Here is a 26,998-nt window from a genome sequence, read left to right as displayed (position 1 = left end):
ATGGCTAAGTAAATTTAAGGAAACTGAATGACGTAGTTATATTTTTTGGTAAAAGTTAATTAGTAGCCTTGTTGTAACACAGACATTATATTTTAATCCACCAGACAAGTAATACCGATCATCCGAGTTAGTATTTGCGTTTAATAGCAAATGTATAAAACTCATTCTAAACACTAATCAATACGTAAACAGGCATAAACATAAATCATTGATTATCTCCAAAATGGACTAATTCAATTCAATTCTTTATTACAGATAACAAATGATCCATATTACAATATAATAATTAAAATAACGTACACAGTTAAAATAGCAATAAATAAGGACACTTAATGGTTAAAATATTTAAAATAAATTTTAATCCTATACAAATAAAAAGGTACATTTTAGAATTACAAATAATTACAAAATAAATATTAATAATGGTTAAAATTCTATAATTCTATTCTATTTATTAGAATACCGGGTTTTTTGAGAATGTCACTTAATTTAAGCCTGGGAATGCATCCTTGAAATAAACTAACTCTAAAAAAACATCGAGTAGTACCTCTGTATATGTAGATAATTATTATGTAAATAAGGATTTTGTAAGTGAGGTTCAATAGAAATTGCAAATAATGAAAACAAACAAATTTACCTTCATTTCTTCGTAATCTCAAAGTTTTCGTTGACAACCATGATTTTATCAACAGTGTATAAACTTAAACCTTTTATTCATATTAATTACTAGTTACGAGTAAAATATAAGTTACTTACTAATATTTCAATAAAAATAAAAAACACCGTAAACCTGTTACATTATATGTCAAATACTAACAAAATCTGTCATATCTGTTATAGTACATTACGATACAAGTGCGAAAAATAGGAAATTCGAAACGAGTGGCGATAAATTAAAACACGACCGAAGGGAGTGTTTTAAATCGACACGAGTTGCGAATTACCTATTCGCACATGTATCGTACAACGTTTTACAGTACATATGGCCCTTTAAATGTTCGACACAGTAACGTAATATGGTACTTCTCGCACTAGTGCTATAAAGTAGCCCCATATGTACTGTAAACATTATTTTCAACACCAAGAACTGTCGTTTATAATAATCCTTTAAAAAGCATCCTGTATCGGCTGACGTGACGTAACCGCTAATGCATAATATGCAGATAACCGTTCAGCCTTAGGATTGGTATAGCAAGTTCAACTAGTGCCTTTGACTTACACGTCTAAGTGGGTCACTGTCAGTCACAACGAGTATGGTAGATCCTCTATATTATGCTCTTTATTGCCTTTAAGCTTTTTCTAACATGTTTACATAAATTGTGGATAAGGATAACGAGGCCTGTAACGGATTCCGTCATTGGTTTATGACGGCCTGATTCGAAGAATGATTTAGATACGTTTAAGATCTTGGAAAGATCGGAGGAAGAATCGTAGCGGTTTTTTAGATTAGAAACGGTTGCCAAAAAATAAAATTAACAGTCTTGAGGCCTTTCTCTACTGATTTCTTGACTTTCGCTTGATAGAAAAAAATCACGTTAATACTTAGGTCGAAAACGCACCTTAAAAATTTGTAACAATTTTTGCACAAAAGCGAAAATTATGAAAATTGCCTCTAAAAATACCCAATATTATTTTTCATCGAAAACGTCGATTACTTTTTCTTAAAAAAAAAATTCAGAAGGATGATATTCGCGATCCCGGGCACGCACAGCCATCTTACTCTCAGTGAGAGTGAGAGAAGAACCTGAACCCAGGGGGCCTTAATTGTTTTTGTGATACACCTTTCGTTCTGCCGAGTTTGATAACAATGTTACAGTGGTACCCCTGAGCCGGTCTGAGTATGTAAAATGGATGGATGGCCATAGGTTCTGTATTACGACAACGCAACACCATCCCTTTGGTTTCATGGTTTATTGTATCAGTACTTAACCGTGCAAATCGGCTGCTAATCCCTATTTGCTCGGCAACTGTAACAATGTATGCGCGCGAAATATATTTGCCATTACAGCCGGTAAAACTCGAACCCACCAAGCCTACCGTCCGTCTGTGACAATGCACCTACCGTCAGAGCCATTAAGCTGTTAAATGAGTTTCTGTCACAGATCCAGGACGCTGACGTATTTGCCGACAACATGACACTTTTAAAAGCAAAAATTATGATAAGTGACATTTATTTTAACTTAATTGTAATTTAATGTTATTTAGCTGTAGCTTGACATAATTTAATTTATTGTTATCTAATATTTACTTATTTGTATAATGTATAATTCATTTATTTGTTAAGTTGGCATTGTATGGGTACTATCTTGTGAGCGTTATGGGGTCAGCTGTAAGCCCGCAAGAGTTAGTTACAAATAAAATAAAAATGTAGTATTTTTTGTTCTTATAAAACTACTTGATAGATTTAAAAGCCAAAGTCCCAAAGCAGATATTTTTAGCACCTTTTTCGTTTGTTATTTATGTTGTTTTGTATAATTTTCATGCAGATACAATAAAATAAATATTTTTAATTTAAATAAAATTCTTATTATATTTGGCGTACTTACCTCAAGCTATTCTACAACTAGAGTCTAGATTATGTTATATAAATTTTATCGGTGCTGTAATATACATTAATTCTTTATTTCCATCAACCGCCGACTTAGCGTAATTAAATAATATTCATCATTGGCCACAGCATCTTGACAGATGATTGTTGCAGCGACAGGTTATTAAGAAGAAGAAGAAGAGGTCCGTGCGCCGTCGGAGATCGGAGGTGCGGCACATCTCTTCCTGTGACTGTAAAGCCCAATCGCAGCACGGCACTTTCTGCCACAAAGATCGCAGGTGAAGCGCGAATCTGTTGATGGTTCCTGTGCAGTCCGAAGTCTTTTCTGCTTTAAATCATCGAGCCAGACTTAATATTAGGTAATAACTTACTAATCAGTTAACTGGTGGGAGAATCAACTTTTTAGCGTCACTCGTTGCCATGGTTACGATTAGTTGTCCAGGGGACAAAAGTTCATGGAAATACTGATTTTATGGTACTTAAATGTATTAAACTTGCGTTTTTGTGGTCGTTATAACCAATGTCCATAATGGCCCCCCTACTAAGCATGTTAATAGAACGGCATACAACGTCTCTTCAAACAAACTGTGCCATTGTTGTCCCTTGGACAACGGGACAGGATAACAAAACAAAAAAAGTTGATTCACCCTGGTGCAGACCATTACTAGCTGTTAGATCAATAACGTGATCAATTTTCAAGATAGGAGCAAACATGCGCGAATATATATAATTTCCTTATTAAGATTAGAAAGTTGCTTAAGTTACATAATTATTTACGAGTTGGAAGAAAACTTAAACGAAAACCCCAGTTTTACGAACAAGCGTTAAATTTGATTTTTAGATGTTATTGCCATATTTATTCAAGTACCAAAAACTTTATTACTACTTACTTTATTACTTAGATATCAAAAAACATAAAAAGGTTTTTTTTATACTATGTCGGTGGGAAACAAGCCGACGACCCGCCTGATGGTAGGTGGTGATGGAGAAGTTACATGCGTGTTTGCCGACCCTAACACTCCGCACCCTCGTTGAGCTCTGGCATCCTAACTCACGGGCAGGAACACAACACTATGAGTAGGATCTAATGTTATTTGGCTACGGTATTCAGTAAGGTGGACCTCCACTTGGGCCTCACATTTCCCCAGTTGGGCTCTGCTCTAGATCTGGAATGACATCCGCTGTGCTGTGCCTTACCACACAAAGCGAGATGACATTCACAATGTCCATAACTGCAATGCAAAACAATTTGCTCGATCGTAAATATATCAATTTGCGTGCGAGATATGCATCTTGACTGACTACAACGAACATCATCATAGTAACAAATAAAAGTAACGAAAAAACAGAATCATAGTAACAAATAAAAGTAACGTAAAAAATGCGTCATCGTGTCATCTCAGAATGTATAAAGGTATTCTGTAATTATCGCAATATCTTTTATCGGCAATCGGCATAATCTGTTCGAAAATATGGGACATGAATAATTCAATGAACAAGCTTTTATGTTGACGATAAGAACATTTCGCGAGGATAAGTGCAATGCTTTTCTGACGGAAGAGAAATTTTGCTTCCCTTGCGTTGAAAGACTCACTTTGTAATTATACGTTCCTAATACACTTTTTGAACCATAAGACCATAACCTTCGCTCGATCAATATCTCGGCATCCATAAATAACAAATACCTAAATCAAATTTAACTCTGGTTAAACGAATATTAAACTTTATTAAGATACATACGTACAATTTTGTTTAAATAAAAACGTATCTAATACACGTGGTAGAATTAATAAATGCGAAATGAGATCATTAAATACATACGAGTAGAACTATGATATGATTAAACAAACAAGAAAAATAAACACGCTTCCGTGTTGGAATCTACATTATTGATATATAAAATATGTACCTAAAGCTAAAATAAAGGTACCAAATACGTATTAGGATGCTAACGACTCACTTATTTTTGTATAAAGAAATTGCATAAGTAATTACTAATTACAAATGCAACCACCAATCTAATTCACATTCGTATTTGTACTTCGGACTTATCACACACTCTGTGCCTGTGACCGCACTTATTTTTAACAATATAAGAAAATTTACTGCTGGCTTTATCTTCTTCCTTGCGTTGTCCCGGCATTTTGCCACGGCTCATGGGAGTCTGGGGTCCGCTTGACAACTAATCCCAAGATTTGGCGTAGGCACTAGTTTTTACGAAAGCGACTGCCATCTGACCTTCCAACCCAGAGGGTAAACTAGGCCTTGTTGGGATTAGTCCGGTTTCCTCACGATGTTTTCCTTCACCGAAAAGCGACTGGCAAATATCAAATGATATTTCGTACATAAGTTGCGAAAAACTCATTGGTACGAGCCGGGGTTCGAACCCGCGACCTCCGGATTGCAAGTCGCACGCTCTTACCGCTAGGCCACCAGCGCTTTACTGCTGGCTCTATATGAAAATATTAATACTGGCTGCAAATCGTACAAAATGACTGAAAATTCCAAATATTTCACCGTAGTGATACGCAGTGCTAATAACAACTTTAATACAAATATGTAAAAGGCTAAAACAGCAAGATATTTTTCTCAAACTTGCAATCAAATGTTGACATGACTTACTTCAAATTACTTAGGTCCGGAAATACTATGTAAGTATCCCGTGCGATGAGTGAAGATAATATGTAAAGGAATTAATTTTGAACAAGCAGAAACATCTGCGAACGAACCCGACGAACCCTAGACCCGTATAGTGGAAAAGTTTGCTGCCTATGGATGAGGTCTTGGTGGCTCAGATGGCAGAGCGCTGGAGTATCGATCCAGGGGCCTTGAGTTCAAGTCTCACCCAAGACAGTAATTTTTCCACTTTTAAATTTATTCTAAGCTTAATATGTAAAGGAATTTCAACCTTACCCACCTAGGCCTGTAAAGCAACCTTCTTTTGTTTTTAAACGTCAAAATGACACAACGTCTTGGCATCCAAACTTCAAATAGTAGTAGATTCGTAATTTCTTTTTAGTTGTGTAAACCGAAGAATAAAACAACTACTTAATTTTAATTTTTCATTGCAAGTTTGAAAAACGCACTGTAGGTACAAATCTCGGCGAGAAACGTTGTTGCCGGTCTCGTATCCCTATCCAGTATCTACTTCCCTTTATTTCCCGGCCTCTATAGTATTGTACTAAATAACATGTTATTGAACAAGATAGTTAAGTAAATAGATAAATACAACAAAAAATTATAAGAAAAAAATATTTCAGCCTATATACGTCCCACTGCTGAGCACAGGCCTCCTCTTATGCACTTGGGCTATAGTCCCCACGCTAGCCCAATGCGGATTGGGGACTTCACACACACCTTTGAATTTCTTCGCAGATGTTTCCTTCATCGAAAAGCTACTGATAAATATCAAATGATGTTTCTTACATAAGTTCTGAAAAAGTCATTGGTATATGAGCCAGGGTTTGAATCCGCAACCTTCAGATTAAAAGTCGGTCGTCATCATATCCACTCGGCTGCCACCGCTTCCACAACAAAAAAACCTAATGCAAATTAGCTACCTCGAGCGAGACTAGAAAAATAAACACCTCGCAAAATAAACGCTAGCACAGGCTGGACACACCCAATACCGGCATCAAAAAAGTGTCGCTAATGATGAGGTCAAAATAAGATGTTGTTTTAGGTATGACCGCACTCAATCACAAATTTTGCGGTCAAATATTTATGTCAATGACTGCATCCGTAAATTCCGTAACCACAACATGCTTAATGTCGATACTACTTTTACATAATGGGAATTCGTAAATGACCAACGCATGCTTCGTACCATTTTCCTTACCTTCTTCACAAGTAATTCGAAAGGTAATTGTGGGAAGACGTGGTAAAGGGCAATTATAGTCCAATGACCACTTACACACTTACGAGTACCTACCTAGTCGTAAGAGCCGGTTGTACCAAACCGTTTTTTTATCGTAGGTACGAGTAGCTTGATTTGAGCAGGTTTGATTGCGCGTGGTAAATATATTATTGATAGATTTAATGCGGTTTGTTTTGGTATTATAACCGTTACAGGCCAAAAAATAACGGTGCATAAATTTTACTTGACATCAAATAATTACAGAACATAAATTTGTACGTGTACGTTTGTGGATGTGCGCCTACCGAGGTGTAAAATAATTACTTTTGTTGTCATGGTCTAAGATTCCTACAATGTATGAACGTATGGCATTTCGGCATCATCCGACCAACAAAAAAAAGGAAATTGCACAAACAGCAACGCTTGAATCTACTTATTAACTTTGACTTTGGTCGTAATCAGCAATCAACTAGTGTCGAAAACTGCCTTTCCCATTTTCCTTTACCGGAACGTACGCTACACTCTTGTGAGACCTGTTTATTAGCAAATTACGAAGGACAAGTGATTGATACAGTTTGTCAATCTCCACATATAGTTCGAGTCTTCATTTGTAAATGGTGCCGATGCCGCCACGCTTAACAAAACAAGGCCTCAGACACAATTTTAATTTTAAAACTAATACGGGACTTAACCGCGTACTCTTATACGTTTATTATTTGGCCTAACGTTTCAAACGTGGTGTTACGTTCGTGGTCACGGGCAGACTCATCTCAATAAATCGTGTATCATCTGTCAATTCAATAATGTTAATAAGCGGAAGTTTGTATAGGAATTGACTGTCTTTACAACTAACTTATCTTTGCTACTCGTAAGGAAGTCAAGGTGTTTATAGGAAAGCGCAAATGCCATGTATCCCTTTACGGTTTCGCTTCGAAAACATATATGAAAGCGTAATAGAGCTGTGGTAGCGTCATTGATTGATAGAAGATAAGAGTTTTAACGATATGAAAGTGTATTTATTCATTCATAAACAATCGAATACATGGGTGTCATCGTCGAAAGTTATCTAAACGGAAAAGATTATATTACTAAAACGATTTTCCACTGGTGGTTTACCTAAAATGATATTCTATTATTAGATGCAAAATAATCACTTATTAATCGATAACAAATATGAATTGTGGGCGCCGATAGCCTAGCGGTCCGATTCACACTTTAACGTAGTAGTCTACGTCAATACAAGATCGGATAGAGTCTGTGCGGCAAGAGAAGAGTGGTAGAATGTATGGGATCCAATACATTCCACGACTATGTCAATGTCAAAAGTGGCGTTTCTTCAAACAAAAACGTCACTTTGCGTAGTATCTTAAAGTTCGAATCGGGCCGTAGTTTGGTAGGTTAGTGTTACATTACGAAATTTACACTAATTTGTCTGTGTACTGTTGTAAATTATATTTGATATTAAGTATCGATTAAAAAGCAATTGCTGCTAACGATTTGTGTATTGTTTCATGAGACTAATCGGGCATGTTATGCAAGAACATTAAGAATTAAATTGACGCATTTTATGAAAGACCGAAAACGTCATCGTCCTCGTTCTTAAATATAAAATATAAACAGTACTGTAAAATATAAGTAATTACACAATTCGACCTAGTCCGATAGTAGGTAAGCCTGCCAATAAGGCTTGTATTGTAGATACTAGACAACGACAGCGACTAGGTAACTACTTAAATTACTCTGACCAGCCAGAAAGAGCTGGCAGCTTCCTCGGGCAACGTATTTGTTTAGCAATACAGCAGAGAAATGCTGCTAGCATCCTCGGCACTATGCCAAAGACGCCTAATTGCATGGATATATTTTATTTTTTCATTTATATATAAGTTATTTGAATTTTAATTTTGTGTGCGTAGGTATGCAAAATAAGTAAAATAAAAAACTCAAACAATAATATACATACACCTGATAAGGCGGAGAGAGCAACAACCAAGTTCCTCTATGCTGTACAATTTAAAATTACAGATGTTTATTCTACATTTTCCTTCGCGTAATATTATTTAGTCTATCTTTGTACATACATATGTACCTATATATTAGTGTTTATGTAGCTGTAGTATGTAGTAATTAGTACGGAAGTCATGATAACATTCGCAACGGCCGACATTTGCCTTGGACGCTGCTACAAATATCAATACAAATTATATAGAGAAATGGGAAAGTTAGCTGCTTTGAATATCTGAGATATCAGAAAGCATTCACCATTTATTTTGCTATTCAGCTAACATTATAAAACCAACAACTTGGCCAAATAGGTATCATGACTTGTCAGCTTTTTCGTTTTCACTGCGCTAGATGTGACTGGCTGGAACCACGAAATGTTTAATGTACCTATGTTGTTAGATTGATGTCGGATTAGATATCGGTACATAAACATCAAATCTATTAAAAATAATAGTATTTCATTAATTCAGACCGGTAGGAATCAGTATTACTATGTACGCGTCGCTAGTACATGCATGCTTAAAACTAAAATCGCATAATCTTTTGCATATAAATAAATAGGTAATACATACATATTATACACATGACAACAAGCTGTTAGCAGTTAACGGAACAACGGAAAACATTCTCGACTTAGGTAACGCTAATTTTGTAGGTGAGTAGGCGTATCAAGTTGGAGGTCATTTTTTTATAACATTTAGAGCAGTGTTAGGCAAATTCCAAGGTAAGTGTACGTTAAGGCACTTATTTTCTTTTTTAATAACGTGTTGGCCGACTTCAATCAAAAAGTTGTGGGATAGAAGTGTTCTACGTTCTTGGTTCTTTTATACAATAGGTGCAGAAGAGTTGCAATGCAATCTGACCATTAATTTTAAAACAAAATAAAGAGAAATAAAATAACGATAATCATTTGTCTTACCTTTTGATAAGCGACTGCATACTGTATATTTCAAGTTCCGAAATTCCAAGTCCATTGTAAACTGAAACAAAGATTGAAATATTTGAATACAAAATACAAGCACTTAGATAAATGAGAAAACTTGCTACCTATAGTATCATTCATAAGATCTACTCAGATTCTTTTCTTTTACATAGAAATCAGAGCCGCACAGATCCGGTCCTATTACTCTTTATCCATTAAATTTGTGACAGGACCAAAAGTTAAAGAACTTACAGAAAGGTTAAACTTGGAGTTCCCATCGTTACCATGCAGTACAATTTGATACTGGGTTAATGGTTTAACAGGTTGAGCCCGCGTTGGTGGAATGGTCCTAAGCGATTCGTAGATTTCGTAGACGATTAGTGAGAAGCGAGTATAGCCACTTTACATTTGTCTGACGTGTTGTATTGTGTTCCTCTGTGACTTGATTGTTCACATCTATATGATGTGTTATGACTTATAACGAATTTTTTATTTCGAATTTCAGATATATGTGAATGGCTGAATGCGGCTTAACAATCACCGAGTTTATTTTATTTGCTGGCGGGTATTTTCTCTTAGTGATTTTCTAAGTGATCAAGTTTTAATACATATTTATCATTTATTTATACGTGAACTACTTTAAAATATTTATTCATAACTTTGTTAAGCGAGATAATATGAACTACGTTCGAATTTGAATCTAACGAAATAACGGTAATTTTTCTATGAAATTCCAAACGGAAAACGGTTTCCTGCACTAACTAAATCTTAACAAATTGCTTTAATTTTGATGTCGATGGCTTCTGCATAATATATTCTAGGTTTATTGGTTTCGCTTTTTTGAAAGAAAAAAAATGTTATGTTAATTTTGAAAAAAAAGGAAAAAGCTATAAACCTACCTAACAACATACCTACTAAAATCATGGAGAAGGGAAAATATTTAGAAGTGGAAAAACGTTTTCTCTTTTTGTATGGACGATCACGTGGCCCTAAGCATGCAATAATTAATATGTTGCAAATACAGAATGTATCCACAACCTAGCATAGACTGATCACTGCCAAATCAAGCCTACTAGATTAGCCTATTAGATACAAAGAATAAATTATCAAAACATGCTGACCATGATGGCGGGGCGTCTGGTTATAGGCATTAACTTTTAAATTTTTAAGCTTGAAAATCTAAGGTCACTTAACATTCGTGATTATGAAATAATTCAACATATTTTTTTAAATCATAGCTCTTGACCTTAAAACACTCTAAAACCTAGATGACTGGACTTAAAATCTTAATCCAGTCACATTTCAAACAAACGAAAAAAAACGAAATATATTGCGTCATACGCGTGATCAAATTACAAATACAAGTCTAATCATTATTCGTTTTACTGCTTGTACGAGTACATACTCGTAAGAAAGGATGCATGTAAAGTTTTCAGTTTGCGTCATACGCAACTTATTTTCGTGACTATTATGCATACATCACTTTTATGACATGCTAAGCAGGAGCCACTGTACCCCTAGTGTAAATTTATTCGATGGCGTGACGTGACTTACGCGTTTGCGTTAAGTCTCATTTTGTATGGGATTTTGAGTTTCCAAAACGTTCCGCTTGGCGCGATGTTTCTAAATCCCATACAAAATGAGACTTAACGCAAACGCGTACGTCACGTCACACTATCGAATAAATTTACACTAGGGGGTCTGATATGTTAACTCGTAAGTTGTAATTGTAACGTAACGCATCTGGCTCATATATTAAATACAAGCGATATACACGGCTGAATAATGTCAAAATGAGATTAAATTTGTATAAATGTGTTAGTACGAATCGGCTTCTACTTTTCCACTGCTCTTTATGAAACGTCAAAACGAATTGTGACTATGAAGTTGTTATAATATAATATAAACGCAACAAGTAACGTCACAATTAATCCAACATTATTCCAATCAACCACCTTTATTACCATATTACCTTTATTATTTAAGTGTGTTTATTGGAATCTCATGATATCTGTAAAACCATTTAATTTTTAAATAGGAAACAAGCCTATTTAAAAGTAGATACCTCTACTTCCACTTCCACTACCGATCGGATATTTCTAGAACATTGCGCACTTTCGCGCAAACAAGCTCTGTAGCAACAAGAGCATGTTGCGCTAAATACGGCCGAGCACACACTTTAGACCTCAGGGCCTTGGAACTTCGAACTGAAGTAGTCTACTGCCTAACTTGTAACATCAGTCGACAAAGAAAACTCATTAGGAAATCTATTACCTACTTCTTTTAAGAACTAACTTCTCAAAAGCTTACGAACTTTACCACGATTCTTCGAAGGTCTAAAGATGAGTCTGAGAAGGCTTCGCATAATAAGCGTCATTGTAGGTGAAATGGCTAGCGTGAAGTTATTTTGCAATATTAATATCTTCCAATACGTTACATATTTGCGAAAATATTTCAGTACCCCTAGTGTAAATAAATTCGATTCAATTCGATTTTGAAACGTGACGTACGCGTTTGCGTTAAGTCTCATTTTGTATGGGTTTTTGAACAGCGCGCCAAGCGGGACGTTTTGGAAAGTCAAAAATCTCATACAAAATGACACTTAACGCAAACGCGTACGTCACGTTTCGCTGTCGAAAATATTTACACTAGGGGTACGGTTCAAGTGAGTGCATACTGCATAGTGCATTTACTGATACATTTTTTTTAACATAATTTGTTACGCAATATTTTTACAGTTTACGAAATAACTAACTAGATTCATGCATTTATACGTGAGTCGCCAAATAAACACCAATAGTTTTCTGTATGGCCCATGCCTATATCTGCGCCTCTGTTGTTTTTGTTTTTCACTAACGTAAGATTTAGAACCCTCTATTCTCCCTAAAACTAGTAAGTATCTCTAGTATTTGGATACATAAAACAAAATAAATTACCAGCAGCAACAAAATTAACTTATTTTGGTCAAATAACGGATAACGTTGTGTGTACTGTACGTACTATACGATTATAAACTTGAAACGAAAGTGCCAAAAATGCATGAAGAAAGTTGAATGGCGGCGTGCTGTTTCTTATTTAACTTTTACTGACACATGACGGTCTCGTCATGTGTCAGAAACACAAGATGCAACATTTTGAGGCAACCCAAAACTTCGCGTCAGGATTACTTTTACTACTTTTGTCTAAATAACGAAATTAATAATTAAAAATTATCTAATTTAATATTCCCATAACAATATTATTTTGCGGCTACATTTCCGGTCAATTCCAATGAAAATATGGAAAGTTTTATACTTTTGCTTTTGTCTGTTTTATTAAGCTATTGGGAGCGTGCACGACTGTCACGCAACCTAGTGTCCGCAATTCTAGGAGAAAATGTCAATTCACTACATCTTATAAAACTACTCCAAAACTAAAAACTACTGAACGGATTTTCATACGACTTTCATTTATCAATAGAGTGATTCTGGAGGAAGGCTTAAGTATATAACTTGTTAAGGTTTTGTGTAAATTGTTTGAAATATAACGATGTTATCGGAAAAAATCACGCTGGCTAGGAGCTTTAATCGAAAACGTTGCCTAATCCGTTTGAGCTATAACAACACAATGTATGGTGGGGTTGTTTCTCATTCATAGGTCTACAAAAAAGTCCGCGATGTGAAATGTCTATCTTTTAAGGATAACTTAGTTAACTTACTATATCCATTCTTAACTTCTAGAAAAAGATCACGTAATATGTGGCATTTGCAAAGCTATTTACATGGATACATTATTAACAATTATCAAAATAAATACGTCAGTTATATTAAGCATTTCATACAGATTACAATGGTCCCTTACACCATACAATTTAAATGAATATTTCAGGAGTAATCGTAAATCAAAGTTTCATTTCGAGCCATATAATTGTACGAAATGTTAAAGACGCTATCCGCAGTTAGTTCAAATTTTTACCACCTTATGCGCTGGGATCGCTTTACTTACCCCCACCACGCACTTCGCACGGTCCCAATTCTCCCGGAACGAGTCACGAATCCAAAGGTTCGCTGCGCACAAGCATACAATTAATATGCAGCTGCCTTACTCACAAAGCATTTTATCTTGTCTATTTTTTCTTTATACTGGTTCAGAGTCCAGTATAAATTGAATTCGAGATCGATAACTAAGTTTTTGCGTGCTCAGACACCTCACTGTAATAACCAGAGGCGATACGATTTACCTTTGTAAATAACAGCCAAGACAATTACAAAGACATGTCTAAAAGTCACGTTCGCTAGGTAATTTAGTTTAGTTGGGGTTTTGTGTTTGCGCAACCGCGTAAAATAATAGCGAAACGGTAAACTATTTGACGGCGGTGTACTATCTTAAGGCTAAATCGCGTAATTTTAACTGATTTGGGCAACGAACAGTACATACTGAGTTTTATCGCGATAATCCACTGATGCAATCACATTACCGTCTAACGCACACGTCAAAAGTTTTATTCACAATGTTTTACGCTGATATATTTAAACGAGTTAGTTATTGGTGATTAGGGTTAGCGACCCGGGTCCAACCAACATTTTACCCGGATGAATACGACTGATTTCCGTAATATTTGGAGTTGTATTACAAATTCTACCGGACTAAGAGGACGTGGGGAGCGAAACGCCAATAATACCTGAGTTAAAGCAAAAACAGCATTGAAAAGGTTATTCATAGGAAAAGGCAACCCTTTGTAAATAAAGAATTTAAGTATTTCATGAAATACTTAAATTCTTTATTTACAATAACAACATTGGATGATTGTATATACAGATGATTAGTATGATTACTATAACTAGCTTATATCTAAAATAGGCCCTTGAGGCATTGTACAAAGGATAAATACTTAGTAAGATCAATAATTAATATTTAACTAAAGTATGTACCTACAGTTTTTATACTCATAGTGGTATCCATTCAAGGTTCTGCACTGTCTGAAATATAGTAGTATTCCAATGATATATTTCGCCGGATGTTCATTGTTACCTTTATTATTACAAAGAAGTTTTCTGACGTTTTCCGTAATCACCAACTCCATTTTCTTGGTACACAGTTCGTGACATACCCAGTCTTCAACATACGTCAACATTAACTTTCACTGAGTTAAGGCCACATACACCAACAACAGACTAATCAACGTCACGCAGCAAAGATCTATGAAATTTCCCATATAATAAAATTTAGCGAACGCTTTAACGGTGACAAACTGTTTGGTGTAACCGCCTCTTAGTAGCTAATGTTGACAGTTCGTCGGTAGCATTGCGAAAATTGACAAAAGTAGCCAACCTAGCTATGACACAGTAATTCCACCTTAAGGTGATCCCTAATCGGTCATAAGAAAATTCAACAGATACTTCCTTGAGATATGCAGTCAAAACAAGTGCCGCAACCATCACGTTAAACATATGTTTACCCAAGAAATTGTGTCCAAACTTCTGTTAGCATTGCGATCAATGTTTTCTCTATATTCCCATAGATACACAAGCGTGGGCTATTCGAGTTATATGGCAAATCAGTTTATCCTGACATACAGTACAGTACAACTATGAGTAATTCGAGGACACTCTTATACTGGATCAACTTACTCGCGTACTGCAACCAGTTAGAATGATACCCCAGCAAACAGATTTGAAATAGGTAGGTTCAAATATTTCTCAACGTGAACTCACAATAGGTTTCAAGAACGTTCGGAGATTGCAACTCTAGTTAAGACGAAAAAACTAGTGAAGTGCAATTAGATTTTATCGACGTTGAGCAATATAGTGGGCAATTATTCGATTATTTTCAATAGCAATTTTAACAAATCTCGCAAGATTTAATGTGTCTGTACAAGTTGTGAGAATTAATTTATGGCTTCGTATTATTGCAACGACATGAAGCCTACCAATGTTCAGTTAAGAATGTTTGCACTTTCAGACAGTAAAAAATGAAATTCAAGTCAAAGTCAAAACTGATGATAACTTGAGTAGGATTACCAGAGTTTAGGGGATACTTGTAGAGAAAATTCCCATGACTTAGATACTAAACTTTACCCTTCTCCAGTCTTCAGGATTTTCTATTTATTTAGAAAATTACATTTCGCCACGTATATTGCAACACACAATCTAGAAGTCAAGCCCATGAGACTTATTATTATTGCAGACTTTATTGTATGGAAGTTTTATTATAATGAGTGCATCTTAAATAAAAACTGGATGTTCCTTTGTTGTGGTAGGAAATATATTCATATTAGAAAATGAGTCGCAGTTGTGCGGTTAAACAAGTTTGGATCTTATTCTTGAAGCATAAGGTGAATTAGACATTTATATTAATATATTATATACAAATCATCACGCTGTTAAGCGCGATAAAAATAGTTCTTTATGATCATGGCTTATGACTTGCCTAGAGCATACCTAAAGGTTCGTCCAAACCTATCTCGCGCTTTGTACTTTGTTGCGCGCACATGAAAGCTGTTATTAAATTTAGTTCAATTAAAACTTTTGTCATTTAAAAATAAGAAACAAATAAGAGACTGAAGCTAAAAACTATATTTGCTTATACAATTTCTTTTAGAATGATAAAATTATATTATAATTTAGAAATAGTAGCCAGAGTTTTAAATTTAAAAACTATGTTTTATTCGAAGCAAAAGATGGTTATTGCAAAAAAACCGGCCAAGTGCGAGTCGGACTCGCGAACCGAGGGTTCCGTACAAACCTGTACCTACAGGTATACCTATATAAGTAAAAGTTCACCCATCACGACAATCGAGTCATATCAATTATTAAAAATATTTTTATTGTATGATGTAACTAAAAATTTACAGTTTTCGCAATTTTTCCTTTATCTGTGCTATATAGACGTTTCATCGTACCAAATTTCAAGATTCTGAGTTCACAGGAAGTACCCTGTAAGTTTTGATTCCCTTGCGAATGTCGAAAATTTGCAGAAATTTGCGGCATAAACGGCTGTATCTTTTGATTGCGTTGGCTTAGAAGTTTGATTTTTTCACAGCTCCAAGGGACAGTAGACCTGAGTTTTTGATATAAATTCCAGCTTGATACTTCCACGTGTTCCTGAGAAAAAGGGTCTTGACAGACAGATAGACGGACGGACGGACAACAAAGTGATCCTATAAGAGTTCCGTTTTTTCCTTTCGAGGTACGGAACCCTAAAACTGGTGGGTGTTTAACATAAGCTTAAATAGTCGATATATTTTTTCTAGAATTTGGGTTTTCGATGGTTAAGTTAACACAGATTGAGAACAGATCGATCAGTCGATAGTTTTATTTTTTTACAAAATTAAACTCTCACTATATAATTATAGTTACAGCTACACGTTTATATACTTTAATCTACCCGCGTATATTCGTAATGTAAACAAAATATGTGACTCATAATAAATAAGGTCCAAGAGATCAAATTAGAAATAGATTCTCGTTATGTTTGTGATTAAGCTCGTGCTAACAAACAAAGATCGGCGTGACCCCGGAACATAAATTATACCTATTCAATTCGCTATCAGATCTACATGTGCAGAATTCAGTACATGCAAAAAATATTACTGCATACTATTGTCAGTAAACTAGCATCTTCGTCCGCGAAGGCGATTTGAACTTTATAATCTTGTTTTATTCATAGATATAAGATCCAAATGATGAAATCTAAGCCAGCTTTCACCGTTGCACACATTATGTACAATTAACAATGTATAACTAGATACTGTGACTATGTCGATAAAGTCATAGCGATAAATTACCGACATTTCGTACCATTATAGTTGTACTTGAAAGCCTATAATTGTCGTTGTTGCCTATAGTTGTTATACCTAAAATTAACAGAAAACACATTTATTATTTATCGTGCTTACAGGTCACGGTTCTATCGTCACGACACAGGTTGATATGAAGGGAAAGTTCAGATTTTTAATTACAATACATAAATATGTTTTCCTAGAGATTCGAGTAAGTTTATTATATTATACAATATTTATTTTTCATTATCATTTCTATGATGTTTATTTTAGTAAAGATATCTATCAATTAATCACTATTCCGTTCCGCTGTGTAGCGCTTATCGATATATAAGATGATTAAAATCGACCAGTCCACATCCCTAAAAACCATTTTTATGCACACATACACAGCAGTGTAACCACCAAAATGGCTGCGGCTTGAGTATTCAATTCTGTATTGACAACAGACAACGTTGGGTTATCTTGGTTGATTTTATTTCTGTTTGAAGAAATGTCACTGTTGACAGGAGACAGATCATATCAATAACCGTTTCAAAATAACTGTCCAAGATGGCGAAGACGTCTCGAGAATATTATTTTGCGTTTTGCTCATTCATGTAGTTTAAAGTGTAATATGGATAGCTTATTATGCAGCGACCTATCGTGGAAGTGTGCAGCTAATGAAAAACTAATCTTGAACCGCGTTTTAATCAACACCCGGCAATCCATCGTGGCTTTTAGTAAAGTCCAGCTATCTCTTTACTAAAAGCAACTACCGAACAACGTCATGCTCTACGAGCACACTTAAAACTTACAACGTAACTTGACATTGGCAAAATCATCATAGATGTGATGAAAGCCGTATTTTAAAAGAAGAAGAAGAAAAAGGCCTCTGTGAGTCGTTTCCTGGAGCCGGAAAATAATACACCGGTCTCCGTTAGTAACGATTTTATACTTATCTAAAGAATACCTCTACCCATTTGAATACACAACAATTTAATTCATAAGTTACCTTAAAAAAGAAGTAGAAATCATAAAAAAGAGGTAGGCAGCGATTTTGGCAGCCCAGACAGTGCAAGTGTTATTTTAAATGTCAAACTTCTATGAACTTATGAAGTTTACTTAACACGTGCACATGCTGGGCTATCAAAACCGCTGCCAACTTATCTTGGTCTGACTCTACCTACTTATAAGATATTATTAGCCTAATGTTATAACTATATTTTTCTAAACAAAGAATTTATTTATTTTATTTCATTTAACAATATTTAACATAAAAAACGTATAATTTTATACATAGAATAAAGATAATTATTATCAGAGGTAATTTGACTTATGACAAACTGTGACACTGGAATGGCGGATGGTTTTAAAGTGTGCGTGTGTCTACACGTCTGACCATGTAAAACATATTCTCCCTGATGTAATACTTATTTTTAAAATAAAAATAAATGCACTGTTTTATGTTTGACAATAAATATGTACCTGATTTAATAGGTTATTTATAAATTTATAAAAGTATAAATAATCCTGAAATATTTTTTAATCAAATATAGACTAAATTACAAAAATATACGTAGGTATACGCTTTTATAAGTCTTAACACATGCGCACCATATCTACGGACTCAAATTACATGCACCGCGTGCAAACACTTATAAAATCATAATATTTAACATTAGATGGATCCAATTGTTAAGACATTAGAGATATTTGATATTGAACAAAAATATAATATACACAACAAACAAAGGTTTACTATCAAATATTAGTCATAAAAGTGTCTTTAATCTCATTATTTTCGGGAAATTACCATACGGACTTATTTTGAAATACGCAATCAATAATTTATCCATTTACTTAAATAATCTCTTATAAGTACATAACGATTTAATAAGAAGAGCATCAATTACCCTACTTTCGGGAAATTACCCTATTCAACATACTGGTCATACTCCTGTTCCGCAGAAATTGAAATTAATATATCGGGATTTTACGTACGATAACATGATAATTAATAAACTGACCTATAAAAAGTTATCCCATCTCTTTTTTTTGTCTGACCTGTATAATTCTTATAACACTCGACCATGCATGTCGGCATATTTTTTATTTTTCTTCTACCAATTTACTCAAATGACTTATTTCTTGTGTGGTCCCTCTACGGTTACTGAGTGCCGGCGAGTCGAACGATAACGAACTAGTCTAAAATGTGTCCTCGATATGCGGAACAAAGACGCGTTATCGGAGAGCGCACCTACACAGGTTTTTGGCTGGCGAGTGTAGGGCCAAACTTGTATGGGAGCGGAACATTATCCTTTATTAGATCGGACTTTTTGATTTCTCCCAATTGAACAATACAAGAGAAACATAACGTTGTATTTTTACTTGCTTATACTCAACACTTAATCGACTCAACGAATATTTCATTTTTGTTCTAGTCACAATTGGTAATTAAAAACCTCCATGGTCACAGTACGATCGCAAATTACCTAAACCCTAAATAGCTCAACAATTATGTGATGTGTAATGTGATATAATTCATATAATTGAGATCGTGCTTTTGAATAAATATAAACTCCGATAATTTATTAGATTATATAACCATTAGCCATAACGCCCATAACATTATGCCGAGGCATGAATAAGGATTATAAGTTATATAAGGATAATAAAATCAATCGTAGTATAGTAACTAAGTGCATAAGACATATATAAGTGTATTAAATACGGAAATGAACTTAGTTTTTTTTTTACATTTTGATAATTTTATTAAACATTTTGATTTGAACAACTATAAAAACTCACCACATTAATAATAAACTAAAACTAACTACAATTAAAATAACTAAAGCTAAAAATTAAAAATACCTATCAAAATTTTGCGCCCTTGGTAGGGTGCCCATCACGCAGGCAGCGTTCCCTCGCTGGATTGCGATTTCAATTCTTTGCGCGAGAAAGCTGCCCGCGCCGCGCGAGGGTCGCCCGTTGCCTCCCTCAGCCGCTTGCCCAGCGCCTTGTGGAGCATCTGTGTGTGAGCGACGCCGAACGCGATGAATTCGTATTGAGCGCCGAGACTATTATATATGTTTGACTACTTTTTGACGCTCCCGATTGTCCGCCGCCGCACCAGCACGCCTGCTGGTCGATGGGAGGTAGGACGCCGCTAGCGTGTCAGCGCAAGTGGCGTCTCATACCAACGCGCGACCCATCTTCCAGGGAATTAACGACATCCCGATCCCGTCAGAGCGATTACCGTCGTTCCGCACTATTTGGGGCTGTAGAGCGGCGGGAACTCCGGCACTGACGAGTGCCCTTCTCAGGATGTCGTTAAGAGCGGCATGGCGAGACAGGCGGCCGGCACCCGAAGAGCAGGCGAGCCCATGATGACCGAGGCTATCTCCATGGGATCCACAAGACGCGCAGTCGTGGTCGGCACAATACATAGTTAATTGTATTTCATATTGAATTATTGATTCAAAATCATTTCAACAGCGCCATTTCTACCATTAACGGTTAAAATTAAAACTCCGTGTCAAAAAAATAGGTGATTATGTATAATGGGCCAAATTAAATATTATTATATATTTAAATATTTAATTATACACTTTTTATTTATTTATTTCATACGGGTTCTATGGCCTAATTATATTTTTAACTAAACTTTGAGTTTCAAGCGTAATGGTCAAATTTAAATTTTTAAAGACATAAAAAGTGTACGTTTTTTGTATAAATTTACAATTAGAATTCCTGATACCTAAACGAAACCCCAACCGAAACGATTCCTGGCAAAAATGTAGAAATTAAATAAACGGCCCGATTCGAACTTAAAGATGCGTCAAAATTTTGATAAAGATACGATATGGATTAGATATGTCAGTGTCTAAAGTTTCCTCAAACAAAAATGCAGCGTGAGCGATCTTCACGGTCGTATCAAACCACAACAAATTTTTAAATCAGAATCGGGCTCCAAGATGGACCTCGGGGTCACGGTACACTGGTTTATCAGACCGACCGCTTGCGCTCGCGCACTTCATGGGAATACACAGCGTGCATCGTTGGGCTGATGCTCTGATGTCTGGCACAGCACCACGCTTTCGAACAGTGAGCGAACTGTATGACAGATCTTTATTTCATCGGATGGAAAACTTTCACTCCTGAAGATGAACTATGTTTTACCAAAATAGCAGAAAAATGTTTTGTTGAGTACATAAAAAACATCAAGATCTATTCTGGGCTACTAACATATAAACAGCCGACACAACGCAAGGAAGAAGAAGCCAAGTTTTATAGAAATTCGTCGGACCCATTGAAAAAGTTGTTCAGTATGAGCTACTCGTATTTATTCATCTCACAGAATGTGGCAAAATATTGAAAACCTACAGAGAGATCTTAGAGAGAGACTTTGGTGTGTTTCTTTATTAGTTTGTATATTACCTTTTAATTAGTTGGTAAAATGGAAAGCAAAGGTATAAACGTTTTGTGGTAGCTCATCTCTTTTTTCGCTTTAATGTTTACCGTAATCTATGAAAGGTAAGAAAAGAGTTGTGTTCCTAATTTGTATTTAAAATTATACTTCATTCGGTTAATTTAAATAGGTGAGTACCTTTTTTACCAATGTTAATGTTATGTGTACTGCGGACTTGGCATTGGCACACAGCGTAGAAAACTACAGCAGGCGTAATATTTCAAGAACGCTGCTCGGGGAAAATGTTAACGAACTCAACTTGTTGAGAATTTATAGGAAATTTGAAACCTATTAGACTGTACATTTTGCTAAACAATCGTTCGCTTGCACTAATGCGTGTCCGAATATGTAATAGACAATTAAGTAACATTTTTACTTAATTGTTCAAATAAGAACTTAATGAATTAAATTTTATCGCAAAACTTAGGTATAGCACAGTCAAAAGTTGTGTTAATCTAATATTTATGTAAGAAACCTGTTTTTCTATCAAATGACAGACTATGGGACCAATTCAAACTTAAAAATTAATGACATTTTAATGTCGCTTTTATATATGCTTATTTTCCACAATCAAATTAAGTTATAAAAAAAACAGGTATTACATTTTTTAGCTCTATCTCTTTATGAGATATATTTTTATAATTTAATGATAATACTAAAGCAATTTAATGTTCATTAACCTACTAAACTCTCGATAGTTCAATGTCTTTAATGGATTAATCGATACACTTATATAATAAGTTATATGTAATAATAATAATATTCACAACATTATATACCTAAGAGTGAATATTTTCGAAACTGCAAATTGCAGCAAAACCGGTATCATTTCAATAATGAGTATTGTGTCAATAGATACTAATTACCTAATTTGTTATGCCGGAATATTCTTAATAAAAATTCTGAATGCATATTTCTCAAAACTACTAACGCAAAAGCTGATAAGTTATGCACATTTATTTAAGAAATTGTATAACATGATTAGGGATCATATTTAAAACTTAAACATTGTCATAATAATAAATAAATAAATAAATAAATTATGGGCCATTGTTGTCTATTGAAATAAATAAGATTGAAATATTTTTTTATTTGTGCTAAATTTAAGAATGTCTCCGTCTTGGAGCGTTTTCACACTGCCCGATCCGTTAACGGATGTCAGTTACGAATACCTACAAAAAAGAAATAGTACCTATTTGTTTTTCAAAAGAAAGTGTTAAGAAGGAACAATAGCTTTGCGATCCTAGCGAAATAACGGTACTTGTACTATGAAATTCCATTTCGGGAGAAACCGTTTTCCACTAACTAAATCTTAACAAATCACTTTAATTTTCGACATTGAATGTGAAAACGCTCTTAGCTTAAACAAAAAACCGGAGCAAATCAATTCAAACAAAGAAAAACTGTTAAAATGTCTATATGTTAATGATTAATTTCATGAGTTCTTACGCTAATACATATTATTATAGATAACTACAAATGTGACACATCATTACACCACATAAAATGTGACATTTAAAAACATCTGAACATATATATTCAACATTTGATTCGAACCTACTGTTTATGTATGTATCTTCATCAACAGTAGGTAATTCGCACAAACATTCTAAGTGATACAAATTCTGTGTCAATTATTATGTTCATTACTGTCTCCATATTTTTGTTTGGCTTTTATTTATTTTAATAGATGACAATTGTGTACCTTTTCACCACAGCTATTACCAATATTCATAAAGCTAGCTATATCATGCATATTTACCGGGAGGTATAGCCCATTTTACTCCCTAGGGAGTTATGGATTTTTAAACATATCCTTAAGACATGCGTACCAAGAATATATTTATTTAAAATCAAGTCATATAAGAGTTTTCCATTAAAAGTAGTCATGTTTATTATTTCATTTACTTTCTACAGTTTATTATAAATTTGTTATTAAAATTCTTAATAAGGAAGTAAATATAATGTACCACGTGATCGCCCATACATAAAGAGAAAACGTTTTTCCACTTATAAATATTTTCCATTCTCCATGATTTTTTGTATGTTAGTGACACAATGGAAAACTAGATTTATAGGTTTTCCTTTCCTTTCAAAATTTACACAACAATTTTTTTTTTTTTAAAGAGCGAAACCTAGAATTTATAATGCTGAAGCGATCGACATCAAGATCAAAGTAATTTGTTAAGAGTGGACACCGTTTTAAATGCCATTATTTCGTTAGATTTAAAAAGCTATTCTTCCCATTAATAGGTATCAAGATTCTTCATATGTAGTCTGTACCTACCTACGAAATAATCAGACAGGCAGTCCAAAGTTACTTAGTAAAGTTGAAACAAACTTTGGACGCAAAAAGTTTATGGAAAATAACACGGTATTTGGTATAAAAACATATTATTTATTTGTGATGATAGGTATTGACGTATGATACTGTTAATTCATCAATAAATATATTTATCGTTACCTAATATAATCGCTGATACTTGATAATACGTAGTATTCATGTGGTATAAGTAATTATTTATATACGCCGCGCAATTTTATTTCGTTAACAATTGTTCAAATCAAATTGTGAATGGATAGGTATTTAAAGTTTGTTACTTAGCGATACCCCGCCGCGAATTTGCCATTTTACGTCAAAAATGCCTTACAACATTTTGGAAATTCATCAATTCAAATTGCTGGATTGATTTTTATCAAACATAGCTAAGAACCACCGCAAGGAAACTCGCTTTCACGTTTAGAAAAAAGCTCTCTACGATCCCAAAGATAGACAGACAATGGCATCAAACTGAATCAATGTTATACACCTTTCTTTTTGCATCGGGGGTTAAAAATTAATCGTTTAATTGATTTTAACCGTTTTAATTGAATTAATTCATCCATCGTTTGGCCCCGGCAGCACACATGTTACGATCGGACACAAATGACGCATAGGTTGCATTACTAATAAAACGCAATATCAACGCAACGATGCAATGCAACTAGGGTAACGATTCAATAAACAATAGATCTAATGAGTGTAAACATCGCAAATATTTGAACCACTTTTATAAAAAGAGGTGAATAAAGAGACGCTTTTACAAAAAAAAACTGTAGCTAGTAACTCTACTACTACTCACAATAGAGCTACGAGCGAACTAATATAATTAAATTACGTAGGTACCTACTGTACCATTTTTTTTTTGTTTGACAAAGCAAAACGGTGTGTAATTCCCATACTTTTTTTATTCAGACTTTACAATCAATATGAAAAGAAAGTCGTACAGTAAAATACCTAAATCAATGGGAACACGTTTTTCCCTCGAAGGAATTAAGTCCTTTTTTATTTACTGAATAAAAAAGAGAACATTTCAAAAATATAAAATATATCCATAAATATATGTATGTATATACCTATATAGTGACCTATTTATACATATTTTTCTGCAAGTGCATAAAATAGAGCGTAGGTACGAGATATAGATTATTGTATGCAAATATCACATTAATTTCACTGACCTTTCAATTCCGGTAAAAGCGCTTACACTAATCGCATCAGCAAATCGTTACTTATGAAATAAACTGCACAATAAACACCAAATATAGAACGTATTATTATTTAAAAACTTCAAATTGTCTTAACGTCAAATGCACATCGATAAAATTCGAAAATCAATCGCGGTAGGTACGCACGAACGAAACGCACAGCACTAAACAGTTGACTGGCCTCTGGCAGAAGGGCCGGATGGTGAACTTGTGCGGTGGGAGCCAGCACAGTCAGCTGTCAGACTGGCGCGTCACGGCGCTTGCGCGGCGTGCTCGGCGCAAGCGTGTTCCGAAATAACAAACGCGTGCATTCAACGAGCCACGGGTATCAACAATGTCAACATTGCTGCATTACGCACAGAATGCATTGGGAACAATGATGTTTTAATTCATTATGCAGTACAATGAAACCGACCGTATAAACAATGTGTTTGCTCTTTGGACTTTTTGTGATAGCCTATTTTAATGTTTGAATAGGAAATAGAATGTCTGTCTGGCTTTCTAATTTTACTGCGGTTTTAGTCGCAGTCATATGGCAGAGCTACACGATAGATAGGTATAATCTGCAAATACAACTCATAGCAAAAAAAATATTTGCAGGGGGTCAGTTAACTCTACAGCTACAACAATCATCTATAGCATCTTATTACTCTAACGTAACATAAATATTTGAGTAATTTGAATATCATTTTAATTACTCTATAATGAAATCATCTACCAGTGAAATCACCACAGTTTTAATTTATAAATGGATGTCGGTACAGTCATACATAAACAACTAATGATATTGCATTAGATATGCAATTATCTATAACTATACAACATACAATTTATTCATTTAGTCGTTTAGATGGAGAGAGCGAACGGCCCGATTCGAACTTAAAGATACGTCAAACATTTGCTAAGCCTATCTTATCCATATCGTATGATCGTATGATATAGATTAGATAGGAAAGTGACGTGTCTTCAAACAAAAACATCACTTTTGACACTGAAATATCCAAGCCATATCGAGTTCGAATCGGGCCGATAATTACTAAAGCCCGACCAGAAATATATGATCATTGTCAAGAGGGCGCTGTTATTCTCATGTATAGGGTGACAGTTCAGTTTAGTATGAAAAAATTAGTTCCAATGAAAGTCCAGGTCAGGCTTTCCTTAGTTTGCCATATCATTTTAGGGTCCATGAGACACTGTATATTTTTGTAATAACTTCTGTATTTACCACGCCACGGTGTAATGAACAATGACGAATAAAGATGAATATTAGCCTAAATCCCACTGCCCCATGACTGAGTAAAGATCTCCCCTCGTTTCCTCCACTCTACCCTGTCGTTCGTACTTTCTCGCCAATCAGGATAGAATGAGTCCAAGTCGTCCCGCCATCTTCTTTTTGGGTTCCTGCACCCCGGTCTGCAGTTCTGCACCATCTATTAAAAAACACACCCGCTAAAAAACATTAACCTTTCCTTCTGAGCCGATTGAGTAAAAAAATTAAAAATATTATTGTTTTTATATTCAGTGATATTTTTGTAGAAAGTTGACGACAAACCACGCTACTGAGGTAAACTTTCACTTGGCAACACGCCACACAAAATGTAGAGATAAAATACACGCTTAAGAGGGAAGAATAGCTTTGCGATCCTAACGAAATAACGGTACTTTTTCTATGAAATTTCCATTTCGGGTTCAAACGGTTTCCACTAACAAAATCTTAACAAATCACTTTGATTTTGATGTCGATCGCTTCAGCATAATATATTCTAGGTTTATAGGTTTAACTCTAAAAAAATGTGTTTAGGCTTCCGTACCCAAAGGGTAAAACGGGACCCCATTACTAAGACTCCACTGTCCCTCCGTCCGTCCGTCCGTCTGTCACCACACTGCATCTCATGAACCGTATCACGGTTCTAGCTATTTGTTAGACAGTTGAA

The 26,998-nt window shown here is 34.9% G+C and overlaps 1 protein-coding gene across 1 annotated transcript in view; it reads right to left on the bottom strand.

Moving 5' to 3' along the window:
- LOC133523712 (ATP-binding cassette subfamily G member 4) overlaps positions 1–26,953 on the bottom strand; it is a 70,545-nt gene extending 43,592 nt beyond the window's left edge. Inside the window, exons 1-2 of the mRNA XM_061859396.1 lie at positions 25,038–26,953; positions 9,325–9,385 (exon numbers count right to left, since the gene is read on the bottom strand). Coding sequence (XP_061715380.1) covers positions 9,325–9,379 — 55 coding nt within the window. The 5' untranslated portion in view covers positions 9,380–9,385; positions 25,038–26,953. The remainder of the gene's footprint in view (positions 1–9,324; positions 9,386–25,037) is intronic.
- Positions 26,954–26,998: the final 45 nt, after the last annotated feature.

The sequence above is a fragment of the Cydia pomonella genome, chromosome 12 (genome assembly GCF_033807575.1).
Source record: "Cydia pomonella isolate Wapato2018A chromosome 12, ilCydPomo1, whole genome shotgun sequence".
In the NCBI taxonomy this organism is placed as follows: domain Eukaryota; kingdom Metazoa; phylum Arthropoda; class Insecta; order Lepidoptera; family Tortricidae; genus Cydia; species Cydia pomonella.
This window is presented reverse-complemented; position numbering and strand designations above follow the sequence as displayed.